Source organism: Ipomoea triloba, chromosome 11 (assembly GCF_003576645.1).
Source record: "Ipomoea triloba cultivar NCNSP0323 chromosome 11, ASM357664v1".
Lineage (NCBI taxonomy): Eukaryota > Viridiplantae > Streptophyta > Magnoliopsida > Solanales > Convolvulaceae > Ipomoea > Ipomoea triloba.
In genome coordinates this window covers 8,516,997-8,531,411 of record NC_044926.1, presented here as the reverse complement: position 1 = coordinate 8,531,411, position 14,415 = coordinate 8,516,997, and the positions used below count along the sequence as shown (strand labels likewise).

General features: G+C 36.3%; 2 protein-coding genes across 2 annotated transcripts; one reads left to right on the top strand and one right to left on the bottom strand.

The window, feature by feature from the left end:
• Positions 1 to 4,835: 4,835 nt before the first annotated feature.
• On the top strand, positions 4,836 to 9,460 carry LOC115995762 (probable receptor-like protein kinase At1g80640). The gene is made up of 11 exons (XM_031234896.1): positions 4,836 to 5,170; positions 5,644 to 5,814; positions 5,983 to 6,233; positions 6,315 to 6,447; positions 6,542 to 6,605; positions 6,719 to 6,815; positions 6,920 to 7,022; positions 7,527 to 7,645; positions 7,758 to 7,847; positions 7,924 to 8,598; positions 8,857 to 9,460. Exons 1-10 carry the CDS (start codon positions 4,999 to 5,001, stop codon positions 8,071 to 8,073), a joined length of 1,350 nt encoding a protein of 449 aa, XP_031090756.1. The 5' UTR covers positions 4,836 to 4,998; the 3' UTR covers positions 8,074 to 8,598; positions 8,857 to 9,460.
• Positions 9,461 to 9,752: 292 nt separating this feature from the next.
• LOC115997287 (plasma membrane ATPase 4-like) lies at positions 9,753 to 13,612 on the bottom strand. The gene is made up of 10 exons (XM_031236819.1): positions 13,562 to 13,612; positions 13,312 to 13,431; positions 13,116 to 13,214; positions 11,937 to 12,959; positions 11,438 to 11,852; positions 10,836 to 11,350; positions 10,491 to 10,664; positions 10,216 to 10,398; positions 9,963 to 10,129; positions 9,753 to 9,870 (listed from the first exon to the last, which is right to left on the bottom strand). Exons 1-10 carry the CDS (start codon positions 13,610 to 13,612, stop codon positions 9,774 to 9,776), a joined length of 2,844 nt encoding a protein of 947 aa, XP_031092679.1. The 3' UTR covers positions 9,753 to 9,773.
• Positions 13,613 to 14,415: the final 803 nt, after the last annotated feature.

Here is a 14,415-nt window from a genome sequence, read left to right as displayed (position 1 = left end):
TCTTCCTTCTTTATAGCTTTCATTTCATGTTTAGTTATTATAGCAACTAAAATTTCTTGACATCATATGGCTCTGCTCCTATGGTAAAAATTCTTGGTTTGACTCTTCCATTGTGAAGTTATACATCATGCTAAAATTATTATACTTTAATTTTGTGATTGTGAACTTTATAATGTGATAGTATAATAATTTTAACATGATGTATAACTTCACAATGATGAAAAGTACATATATAATTCAATGATATAACTTGCATAGTTGCATGGACTCTTATTTAATTTGATTATCAATTATTTTAATAAATGCATTGTCAACCAACATTTAAAAAAAAAAACAAAAAGGCAAAATTATACTTTTCATTTTAACTTATAGGGTAATAGTAGGATTCATCCTTACTTATTGATTATGTTCACTTTTCGCCTCTAAGTTATAATTGATGTTGCAAATTTCGTCTTTTTTTTTTTTTTTCTAATAAAGCATTAGGGACGGATTTTGTAACATCAGTTATAACTTAGGATAGAGAAGTGAGCACAATTTGTTAAAAAATGACAAGATTTGCAACATCAGTTATAGTTTAGGGATGAGAAATGCTTACAACTAATAAAGATGAATCTTACAATTATCCTGTAACTTAGAGATGATAAGTGAATCTTACAAAATATTGCTCGGGGGCCAAGTTGACTTAGTCAAGCCCCTCAAGTTTCAGTCCATCTTGAAAAGTAAATAGGACAACCCATTTGAAAAGCAGCCCAACCCAATTCCTCTTGAGCCCATTAAGCCACACATGTGGGGAAGTATTAGGACTACCCCAAAGTAGAGTAGAAAATACTTTGCATACCTTGTAGCTGGTTTTAATCATTTTATTTTGATAAAACTATAAAAGAAGATTGCAATATGATGGCCACAATAGCCAATAGGTGCCAAAGCATCTTACATTGACCTGGAGAAAAACAAAAATATTTTCTAACAAAACTATAGTAATCAAAGTCTAAACAAGACTATTGGCTCGAATACAAACTAAAAACAATGTAGTGTAAGCATAGAAAACTAACCTCCAACCTACATGAATTTTAAATTATACAGTGGACCAATGGCAAATGTTAATTTTTAGGTAATATATTAAAAATAATTATTCAATATACTAAAAATAAATTTAAAAATGAATCTGTATATACTAAAAATAAACTTTCATTATATTAAAAAGGGAAATGGTCAAATACACCCTCAAACTTTTGTTAAGAAGTCAATTAGGTCCGTAAACTTTTGAAAGTTGCAATTAAATCCACAAACATTTTATTTTGGAGCAATTAAACCCACTGACCTGTTGGTGACCTGTAATTGTAGGTCAATTAGGTTTCCAGTGACCCTACAGCGAACCTCCAGCCAAATTCCGGCGAACCTTAAGCAAGTTAGGTCAAAATCAGCCACCGGCGATCGTTACGGTTGCCGCAGGAGAAGGCAACCAAACTAGTCGTCTTCTCCGTCTACTGGAGAGTTAGTGGGAGGAGGTTACATTGCTAGAATTGAATGCCATTACTCCTAGGTGAGCAGTAGATTTTCATATGCGTGACATACATATACATGAAATACATACTTTTCCACCTCGAAAACTCTGCTCAACCTTCCTTCAAGCCACCTGTGTTCATCCCACGTTCTCGTTCGCAGGGTTCCAAGTTTGTGTGCTCAAACGCAGGGATCGTAGTACGTTTTATCTTGAGAAACCTAGGCCGCAACGTTCCAGCACCCCGAGAGGCGGTAAATAAGGTTTTAAGGACAGAGGCAACTCGACTCGTGCTTACAACTACCCCAATTTCGTCCATATTTGTCCCCATGTTATTCCAGGTTTATCTAACCTTTGTGTAGGTTTAAATTCCTTGAATTATTTATTTTATTTATTTATTTTATTGTGGATTTTCTATTTGCTCCATTTTCTTGGGTTTTTCGAGAATTATTTCCAACAACACACACACGCGCGCACGCACGCACGGGGTATAATTTTATATATTTTTTATTTTATATTGAAATTTTTAAAAATTAAATTAGGCATTTTGAATTCAAATATTCGAGTTGAATCGAATATATTTAAATAATGTAGTCGAATCAAATATGAATAAAATTTGAGATCCGAATATTTAACGAATATTGCGATTTGAATTCGAATAAATCGAATACGAATAGAAATCAGAGTAAAACTTAAAAAAAAAAATCAAGTTAGGCATTTCGAATTCGAATATTCGAGTTGAATCGAATAAGAATAAAATCTGATATTCGAATGTTTAACAAATGCAAATAGTCCTTAATATAGTCAAATTCAAATTGAATAGTAAGATATTTGATTCGATTCGATTCATTTAAATATGAACTCTCATTTTTAATTTTATGGGTCGCATTCCTTTTACGTTGTTAAAGTTAATAAGTAATAAGATTCCTTTTTTGTTTTTCAAGAGAAGGTAGTTGGGGGTCATATATCATGGAGTTTGACTTCACAAAACAAAATAAAAATATTTTTAATTTCTCATTTGAAGAGTGTAGTTAATTTGTTTAATTGACATTGACAATTATAGAAATGCTTTATATAAGTTACTTTGTTATTGTCAAAAAAGTATAATATTCTATTATTATGGGTATATGTTAAATAATAACTTTACAAAATAATGAAAGATGAAGTATGATTAGATAGTAAGAAATAAGAATAAAGTATAAAAGTATTATGGTTAGAAAAAAAGATTTGAAATGCCCCAACTCCGTAGGTCCACGATGATGTACACAAAATATACAAAAATTGACAGCACGAACGAACCCAATGTGTACAACATTCTCCCCAACACAAACCAACAACACCAAATGTACACGGATTGCCCAAGTATTTATGGTTAATACTTATTATTCATTGATCAAATCCACTCTTTCTTCATTGCTTTTTTTTTTTAAAATAATTTTTAATAATTTTTAAATTTGATTTTTTATTTAATAGTAGTTTGAATATAATTTCTAAATATATAAATTTTATATACTGGTATTAAACTTAATATTATAAAATATTGAATTAAAAATAACTTCAATCAATCAACTAGTGGCCGGAAAAAATTTCGGCGAATTTTCTGGCACTTTTTCGCTGAAAAAAAAAAGGGCAGATTTTCCGTCAATTTTTCACCAAAAAAAAAAAATCCTTTTCAAGTAGGATTAAAATGGACAATTATAGAAAATTAATTAAAGTTAAAACTAATTCATTTCTAAAAAAACATATGTAGTCAATTTAATTATTTTGATTTTGGTAAACTAATTAAAGTTAAAACTAATTCATTTCTAAAAACACATGTAGCCAATTTAATCTTAGTAAAATTAAGTAAAAATTCAAAATTATTTATACTTTTTAGTTTAAATTTAAATTATTTTTACTTTAAATATAATTTTGAATTTGTACTTTAAATTATTTTTAATTTAAATATAGTTTTAGAAATGAATTAGTTTTACCAAAATCAAAATAATTAAATTGGCTACATATAGAAATGAATTAGTTTTAACTTTAATTAGTATTTTAGAATTGTTCATTTTAATCCTACTTGAAAGGAGAATTTTTTTTCGATGAAAAATTGATGGAAAATATGTCGGGTTTTGTTTTTCCCAGCGGAAAAGTGCCGGAAAATTCGCCGGAATTTTTTTTCGGCGACTAGTTGATTGGAAAAGGACCATTTTTGTAACAAAAATAATAGTCCTGGACCAAAACTACAAAATTTGAAAGTCGTAGACCAATCCTACAAGTGACACCATAGTCATAGGATTAAAAGTGTAAAAAATTTTAACAATTATTTACCAAACACATCGGTAGTATACTAGTGGCAGCCAACTAGAAATGAAGAAAGTGTGGGATACGATAAGTGTCACAATCTAGTCGAGAAGAGAAGAGGGGGAAGGGAAGGGCATGACTGTGATTCTGGGAAAGCTGGGAGTGTTCATTACCTTTTGATAAGTACCACATGATTACTGTGCCTTTCCCTTTCTTTTTGCTTTCCCACTAAAGCAAAAGCAACTTTTGCTTTTCCACAACCCCCACCCCAACAAAATTACACTATTATTACTTCTACTAATTTCATATTCATCCCCTAATCAATAATACCAAAAAAAAAAAAACATTTTCTCATCAATATGTACCAAATTCCACCCCGCATTTTAATTTTTGATCCAAAAATAATATTCAAATTATATATTTCAATTAACATTTTATGTTTCTACTATTAAATATGCATGTAAATAAATTGAAGATACATAATAGCCCTATTTGGTAAATGATTGTTAACTGATAACTATTAGCTGATTGAGTTAGATGGTACCACTAGTTAATAACAACAGCTGATTGTAGAAAGGTGTTTGTAAATTAACTATTAGCTGATAGCTGTTTAGTATCAATTTTTTTTTCTCAAAAAGCTAATTAAAAAGTTACTTTGAATAGCTTTTTAAATTTTAACATTTTGGAGTTAAAAAAAACTGGCTAGCCAAACCCTTATATTAAATTTTTAATTAAGTCAAATAGTTAATAATGATGAAGTAAACTAAAATTAACTAATAAGTTAATTATTTTATCAAACATGACTTAAGTTCATAAGCGGCCTATACCATAGAAGTTCCCTTTAATTTATTAACTAAGAAAGAAATTTTAAATTTGAATCTAACATTTCAAATGGTATAAATGTAGGTGAAAGGTAAAAAAAATTATACTAAAATTTTTTATTACCATTCTTGTCCTTTTCTAAAAATAAAACTTGAAAAAATAAAATTGAATTCCTTTCTTAAAACAAAACTGAAAGCTGAGATGCAAACAGACACTCACTCAGATACACTTATCTACCTGGCCACGCCTACATTTCATCTTTAAAGAATCTTTAAGAACCCCATGAATTAACAATTTTCTCAGATTATTTCAATTTTTTTCAGAACAATCACGAGTCCCAAATCCGGAACCTCCCAGTTTCTCTTCTTTGTCTCTTGTGAGCCTTGAAGATGTTGAAGCTTCTGATCCTGTTTGTTGTAATGGCTGCGCTTTTTAGCTCTCCATTGTCTTCTTCAACTCCTGTAGATGTGAGGCCAGAGCCTCCTGTCTCAGACCCAGTTCTCCCCACTGAGAAAGAACCAATCTTTCAGGCTTCTTCAAGCTCAGGCGCCCATTCCCCAGGTAATTTCACAATGCTTCATGTGTACTGAGTGATGGGTTGTGGAGCTTTTTCTTTGTTTCTCATCATTACCATGGATGTGTTCATCTAATTTTGTGAGGGAGAAGCTTTTGCCCCTAAAGAAGAGTAATTGTTTTGATTTTTGAATCCTTACTTTATTCAAATTTCTGGGATAATTCACTTCAATTAGAAAAAAAAAAAAGTACTGTTCTTCAGATGAACATTGCAGGGCCATTATGACTTCTGAGTTGGGTCTTTGCTGCAGATATATTATGATGGTTTCTTTTTTCTAGTGCTGTTTTTTCTTTTTGAGCCAAATGGCATACATTTGCCTTCCTTGATGGGATCTCTTTTGGGAAGGGATGGGTTGAGTGCTGGAAAAAGGCTATGTGTTGACTGGCTTCTTAAGGTCAATTATTGATTTTGTTCCCTGCTAATTATGGGTTTCTAAAGTTTTTTTTTTCCTTGATAATAGGGGCTACAGATGTCAGAGCAGTTCAGCATCAAAACTTAAACAAGAAAATTCTCATTGCTCTTATTGTTGCCTCTACCCTTCTTGGTGGAATTCTGCTGTTGTTATCTGGCTTATGGGTTTACAGGTTGAGTAAACTGAAGAAATCCAATGAAAAATGCCAGCAGAATGCAGGTATCTGTCTGTGTTTATAAAGTTATATTTCAATTCCCCCCAATTATATTTCAACTATGAATAAGGAGTCTGGGGTTTAGTTCTTCCTTTTACTTTTCCCTTTCCAAAGAAGAGATAAGGAAATATCATTCCCACACCATTATTGAAGTGTAAAATGTTTGTTGGTAGATGGTGCCAAGGGACTTTCATGCTGTCCAGTTAAGGATAAATCGACACCCTTTAAAGCCTCTGGTCGAAAGGGCTTAGTTGCTGTTCTCGAATATCCGTCATTACTAGCTGCTACTAGCAATTTTATGGAGGAAAATGTTTTGGGGGAAGGGAGACTAGGGCGTGTCTATAAAGCAAAATTTGACAATGACTTCGAGGCAGCGGTTAAGAGACTTTGTGGTGGTAGACAGGAGGTTATTAAAGAATTTGAGGTACCACTGACCTGGGATAGATATATTGCTAATAATCTACTATTTCTGAACATATAGCTAAACCATGAATTGGAATTGCAGAATGAGGTTGACTTGTTGAGTAAAATTCAGCATCAAAATATAGTTTCCCTCTTAGGGTACTCCATTCATGGTGATATGCGTTTCTTGGTGTACGAAATGATGCAGAACAGTTCTTTGGAATTTCAGTTGCATGGTATTATGCATTCTTCTTTATATTCAAATTGGAGTATTCGAAAAGGGATAATGTAATGAGAAGATATTTCTAACTTCGTTTTCACTAACTTTAGGACCTTCTCGTGGATCAGCTTTAAGTTGGCCTCTCCGAATGAAAATTGCTTTGGATGTTGCAAGGTAGACTTATTATCATAATTATGTTTTGCCAGTTAACTTTGTTTCTTTTTGTCTTCGTTACTACTGAAAATCAACAAGAAGACTAATAAGTAATAAACATTGATGTTGAGCAGAGGATTAGAATACCTTCACGAGCGTTGCAACCCCCCTATGATCCATAGGCATCTCAAATCGTCTAATATTCTTCTTGATTCCAGCTTCAATGCAAAGGTAATTGTGGAGGAAGACAGATATCGTGTACTTTTTCTTTTTCAAAGTAAACTATATAATGTTTCTGTGCAGAATTCTGACTTCGTCTAGCTTTTGTGATCTAGATTTCTGATTTTGGCCTTTCTGTAACTGGCGGAAACCTAAACAAGAACATAACCAAGATTTCAGGATCACTGGGTTATCTTGCTCCAGAGTATCTCTTAGACGGTAAGTAGAGGTTTTGCTCCTTCCTAAAGTTGAGTTCATGAAATAGAGATAATATTTTCTTGTCCCGAGATCATCTTATTCCATTTTTTTTTTTAAATTGCATTATGCTTAGTTGTTGATTACTTGATTTAGAATGATATGTCTTTTCTCTACCTCTGCCCTGATCTAGAACTAAATGTTCTTCCAACTATTTGTAGTGGTTTTGACTTTGTGAAGCTTATCATGTTATCTTTCTCAAAAATGCTGTTATTTGTAAACCACAAGGAAATATATGTTTGGTTTGATGTTTTTCGTTATAAAGAAATGCCAATTTCTTTCTGTTGAAGATTTAAAGGAACTGTATGTCGAAAATTTTCTTTATCACAAGTCTTCCAAATACTTTTTTCTTTCCGAAATGCTACATATGTTAATGAAAAAAAGAATATATTTCCTTTTTCTGCTTTTGCTTGCCTTAAAACTAATGCGAAAGGTATTTCTATCTTGACCGGAGTTCTTTGCTTGCAGGTAAACTAACTGATAAGAGTGATGTGTATGCTTTTGGCATTATTCTTCTAGAGCTTTTGATGGGAAAAAGGCCAGTGGAGAAAGTGGGAGAAACTAAGTGCCAATCAATAGTTACGTGGGTAAGGAAAATTAGATAAAAATTAGTGTAATCTAGAACGAGTTAGATTAAAAATTTAAAAGTCCCCGTTCAGTGTGAGGTTATTAATGATACCGTTATTGTTCATCAAGCAGGCTATGCCCCAGCTTACTGACCGATCAAAGCTCCCGAATATTGTTGACTCTACTATCAGAAACACAATGGATGTGAAGCATTTATATCAGGTTTGTTTACCGTGAATCTTGAACCCGTCTTATAAATTCATTTGTAATTTACACTAAAAGGCTCGTTTTTGCATAGGTTGCGGCTGTAGCTGTGTTATGTGTGCAACCGGAACCAAGCTATAGGCCATTGATAACTGATGTACTACACTCCTTCATTCCACTTGTACCAAATGAACTCGGTGGGTCGCTTCGGGTAGTGGATTCTACTCCCCGTACCAGCTCATAGGAGTCATTCATAGCTGTGCCTTACTTACTTTGTATTCCCAAAAGGATTGAAAATCAATGGAAGATCTTGTGTTTCCCGTATTCTTGGTTACAGATCCCTCAAATGCGGTTTTTTTGCTATGTATTTAGAGTAGTGACACATGACAATGATATCTGTGGTGGCTTTGTCTGTAAATTGTAAATTTTGAGAAAGAAAGCATCCACTAATTCACCACCAGGCTTTTAATTATCGAGAATTGGATTGTTCCGGGATTGCTTTATATCCCAGCTTCTGGTATTTGTATATACAGCAGAGTTATTCACTTCTCCAGATTTTGGGCTATTTTGATCCACACCAGACCTCATTGATGACTACTATCTGAGTTTCTGTAGCCATGTTTTTTGTTCATACTCTTTTGGTTCTACTTTTTTCTTGTTTGTCATTTCAGGGCTCCAATAAATAATAGTATTGCTTGCATAGGATGGAGATTGATCGAGAATCGAGAATATCCTAATTTGATGATCCAGCCGGCGTTTGTCTGATGAGGTTGTTGTCTTTCTCTGTAATCTGGTATCCGATATCTTGGATTCCAGTAATTCTTGGATTAGTTATTCTGTCTTATTCCAATCCTAGTGATGGAACTCTTTTGGTTTTTCCTATGGAGACAAAGAAGGAAACATTGTTGAAACCAATATTAAGGAAGAATAAACATCATTGTCAGTCCTGGTATTTCCAAAGGTTTTCATTTGTAAGATACTGATGATTGGTATTTATGGTGTGTGAAACTCTGCTGAATTGTTTCAGGTTTGGAGAAGGAAGCCATGGTGGCTCTTACAAAGTGGATCTGCAACAAAAGCGCGGTTGTGAAGATTGTTCATCCGGGAGGGCACGTTGAGGTGCACGACTGTCCTGTTCTTGCAGGTGAGATCATGAACAGGAACCCGAAGTGCTGCGTTGCACGCCCCAATGTTTTCCAGCAGCCTTGGGCAGCTATCCTTGCTCCCGACACCACCCTCGTGCCCGGACAGAAGTTCTATGTCGTCCCCAAAGGCACCGTCAGAAAACTCCAGTCCCTGGCGCTGAAGCATTTCCCGTCTTCCATGGCACGAGAAATCCAGAAACCTCAACACGACGATGGAAATGTTAGTTCTTGTTTGTCTTTTCGCAGGAATAGCTTATCCCTTGAACACGCCAAGAAGGATAACGATGCACAATCCTCCTCGTCGTCATCTGAGACAAAAATAGAGATTGCACCTAATAGACTTTCTTCTTTTGACAACTGGCAACCAGGTTTAGAAAGCATTAGTGAAGAATGAAAAACAAAAAAAAAACATTGTGTGAGGTTTATTTTCACTTTATGTAAATACAGATTGTGAAGAAATATGATGTTTCTGCTCTTTTTTTTTTTTAGTTCAAAGAAAGAACTTAAAGAACACAGCAGAATAGAGGAAACAATGGAAACCGTTTTATTAGCAGGAAAGAATAGATGATTGTTTTACAAAATCAAAAGGCATGAGATTTTTAATGAATCTAAAACTACCTAAAACCACTCTCTAAACAAAGAGACTTAAAATCCCAGTCCCCCCAACATTCTCTGTTGTTTGGGATTTTATTATCAACCCCTTTCACAATAATATTATCACTGTCAATAAAACTTCGGAAAAAAAAAAAGCTGTCAAAAACTAGGGATCAAAAATGGGCTTCGCTCTTGTTATTCCTCCTCAAACCGTGTAGTGTTGTTGAATCGTTTCTATGTCGAGACCCTTCAACTTCACCACCGATTCTACGTGACCCTTTAGGGTATGAAGCTCTCTCAACCTGTTGCAAAAAAACCATCAAGCTTTAGTTTGACTGCATTCTATGCATACGAGTTAGTAAATCGCTTAAGGCATTATACTCTCACGTTCTACCTTGCAACTTCAGCTCGACGCTTTGCCTGTTCAGCAATCTCGGACAGTTCTGCATGGCTTTTTTCGGCAGCTTCCGTAGACTGAAGTCCATGCAATGTGCGCTGAGCCAAGGCCCATTGCGCTTCCCTTTCTCCTCGCCCGTAATCCTTCTTGCTTGTGAAAGCAGTCTGCAATTTTTGACAGAAAGTAAGGCCTAATACAAAGGGCAAGAAAAAAATTCAGGTGCTTTTGTTCTCGGTTCTGGTTGAATTACCTTTCCATTGAGCATATTGTCCCAAGCCCGGCCAGTCTGCCCATATCTAACGACGAACTTCAATATGTCTAGTGGGATATAGAAAATAACACTGTAGACCCAGATCACACCAGCCCATCCCCAGCCAATTCCATGGATTTTAGCAAATCCCCAGTTTGCATATACAGCAATTAAGGTGGCAATCTGACATAGAAAAAAAAAAGTTTGTTCAGAGTTGCAGAGCAGAAACAACATATGAAAACAACCTTAATAATAGGGGAATTAGCTTAGGTTACCAGCTGTGCAATCACGAAAGCAACTAACAGCAACAGACCGGGGCGTTCTATGAAAGACCAACTTCTGGACCGGGTGACAAAGATGAGGGCCTGGCTCACAATGCTTACTTGAAGATACAGAGCTGAATTGAGCTCAGGATAATTTTCCCTGATTGATCTTACACCAAATTTCTCCTGCAATGGGTAAGGTTTTTTAGCAGATGAAATACCAAATTGAAGCATGTGCTCCATCTCAACTAAAAGCTTAAGCTCATAGTTGGACTCCACATTTATGTATTATATTATTTATGCTCAAACAGAGGAAATAAGAAGAAAAGGTAAACGAATAACGGGTTGGTTTCGTACTGTGAAGAAATCTGACTGGTGAGCAGCCCAGAAGAAGATAACTGTCATAACTGCCAAGTAAGTGCCAAGAACTATCCCAGTGATGAAAATCTCTCTGAGCTTCCATGAGTCAGGCATGGGGGATGGCCTCACTTTATCCTTGGAAATCGTCATGATCGTGCCATCGTTGAGAATGGCGATGATGAGGACCATGAAGGGCGAGAAGTCGAATTCCCAGATGAGGGCAATGAGCATGAAACCAAGGACAATACGGACCGTGATGGAAACTGCATAAATGGTATAGTTCTTCATCCTCTGGAAAATCGCCCTGCTAGTCAAAACCGCGCTAATGATCACGCTCAGCCCTGGCTCCGTCAGGACTATGTCCGAGGCACTCCGGGCAGCATCCGTTGCATCTGCCACCGCAATGCCTATGTCTGCTTTCTTCAACGCGGGAGCATCGTTCACACCATCCCCAGTCATCCCGCAAATGTGTTTCCTCTCTTGCAGCTTCTTCACAATCTCATATTTGTGCTCTACAATACAAACAGGTAGGTTGAGAAAGTAGTTATGAACATATACTACATTAGTACTCAAAAATATAGCAATTAGTCAATTTTTACCTGGGAAAACTCCAGCAAAGCCATCAGCCTTCTCGATGAGCTCTTCGATAGGGAGGCTAGCAACGCTTTCATCCTTGTTTTGCCCGAGAAGAGACGAAGAAGGATACATGTTAGTCCCCATCCCGAGTCTTCGCCCTGTCTCCTTACCAATAGCCAGCTGATCACCAGTAATCATCTTAACATTCACACCGAGGTCTAGGGCGCGTTTAATCGTCTCTGCACTGTCATGCCTTGGAGGATCAAAGAGTGGCAAGAGACCAACAAAGATCCAGGGCCCTCCCTTGCTCTCCTTTGTCTTTTCTGGCACTGTCTGTTGAGCAACACCAAGAGCGCGAAGGCCACGATCAGCAAACTTGTCAATGGTGTCGAGAGCTCTCTTCTTCGCATCGCCTTTTAGTTCACAAAGCTCAACAATCTGATATAGAAAACCACATAACTAATTGAGCACTAAGTTATCAAGCATTGTAACAAATTAGTCATAGATTAGATTTGTAATTACCTGTTCTGGTGCACCTTTACTGATCCTATGCCAATTCCCATTAGAGTCAATGTAAGTGATGGCTGTTCGCTTTTCGACGGGGTTAAAGGGGAGGAAATGGACCTCCTGGATTCCTGCCCTGGCCTCTTTGGGATCTGCTAACATTCCCACAATGCAAGCATCAATAGCATCCTGATTTTCCACCCTGGAAGCCCTGGCTGCTTGGAGCATTAGGGTTTCCTTGTCCACATCCTTAGTGAAAACCTCAATCAGAGTTTTGTCAACTGTGAGCTTGTTGAGGGTGAGAGTTCCGGTTTTGTCACTGCAGAGAACATCCATTCCTGCCATTTCCTCAATGGCTGTCATCCTCTTGGTGATGGCGCCTTGCTGCGAGAGGCGGTGGGACCCGATCGCCATTGTCACGGATAAAACGGTTGGCATGGCGATGGGGATGCCGCCGATGAGGAGGACCAAGAGGTTGTCAATTCCATCTCTGTATTTTCTGTGCTGGATTGGGTACATCACCACAATCTCCACCACTATCCCTACAGCAATTGTGCATATGCAGAAGTTTCCAATTGAGGTTAACACCTTCTGGAAATGACCAACTTGGTTGGTGCTGTCGACCAGGTGGGCCGCCTTCCCAAAGAAGGTGTGCAGCCCCGTGGCTATAACAACCGCCTCTATCTCGCCCTGCTTGCAAGTGGACCCCGAGAACACCTCGTCCCCAGGGTTCCTTGTCACAGGCAGGGATTCCCCGGTGAGTGCAGACTGATCAATCTTTAAGGGATCCCCTTCGAGAAGACGAGCATCAGCCGGGATAATGTCTCCCAGCTTAATGCTCACCACATCTCCCGGGACAAGAATCGCAGCGTCCTGCTCGGTCCACTTCCCATCCCTCAACACCTTTGTCTTGGGAGCCAGGCCTGCCATGAGAGCTGCTGCAGCATTCCCAGCATTGTTTTCCTCAATAAAGCTCACAGTGGAGTTAATGATCAGCAAAACTGTGATCCCAACAAAATCTTGCCAATCTGGTGGCTTCCCCTGCAATGCAAAACACCCATCATATATCACATTAAATATTATTGCTGGGACTAGACCCTGTGACCTGACTCTAATACCACTCGGAATCAGGTTCAATTCTGTAACCACCCAGTAATTGGAACCTATATTACATTATCAACTAATTTAAACACTTACATCTCCATTGGCCAGGCCAATAGCAATGATAGCGGCACTTTCCATGACCCAGGATAGGGGATTCCACATGAACCCCAAGAACTTGAGAAGCTTGCTTTCCTGTTTTACAGTATAAACAACACCCAAAATTATTAACAAAATCTGGATAGGAAAAATGAATGATATATGTATGAATTGAAGGGGTTTAATTGGGTGCCTTTTTCTCCTCTAGCTTGTTGGGGCCGAACACTTGCAGCCTATGCTCAGCCTCCTCAGTTGATAGCCCCTCCTTCGTACAACGTAGCTGTTGGAACACTTCATCCACGGGTATCCGTTCCTGTTTTTACAACCATATTTAGAACAACTAAAAGGCTAAACTGATAATTGAATTGCACATTTTTGACTCAAAATAAAAATATGCATGCATGCATGTATCAAGAAAATAGAGAAGAGAGAGGGGGACGTACGAGGTCGACATTCTCATTCTTGATATCTTCCAACGTTATCCGATCCGTCATAGTTTTTTGCTGTCTTCCTTTCTATGCCCACCCAAGATTAATCCCTACAAAATTGTATATGTGTTTGTGTATATATATGAACTGGATTTTTGTCTCTAAGAACTTAAAACTTCAAAACAACAGCATAACCCACTGAATTTGAATAAAGAAGTTGGTTGTTTGGATTTTTTCACTGTTTTTGGTGATGTGAAATCGCAGAAGAATGTGAACAAAACAAAATGGTTTTTGTTTTATTTTTTCTCTCTTTTATTTTTGGTTATTCTGGAAGGGATTGAAGTTGAAGTAGGATGGAACAAAGTTGCGTGAGTATTTATAGTTTTAATGGGAAACAAAATAAATAATAAAAGATAAAAGATTGATAATAATGGCCATAGAGAGTAGGAAGACACTCCCAGCCACTCTCTCTCACTGATGTCTCGCTCTTCCTCCTTAATTTCTTCACTGGCAGTTCCTACTTTTTATTTGTTTGTTTATTTATTTTGAAAAAGTCAATTATATAAATATTAATTAGTTTGGATAAATTTCATTTATAATATTGGTTTTGATAAACAATAACATTATCCCGTTACTGTTTACAAATAAGCAATATGAACTATGAAGTAATATAATAGTACCATAGAAAAATAAAACTAGAAAAATTGTAACAGTTTCACTAAAAAAAATTACAAACTCACCTAAAACTTCACTATTTCTCTTATTCTTCTTTCTGACTGATTTAATACGACACCACCAATATATATATATATATATATATATATATATATATATATATATATATATATATATATATATATATATATATA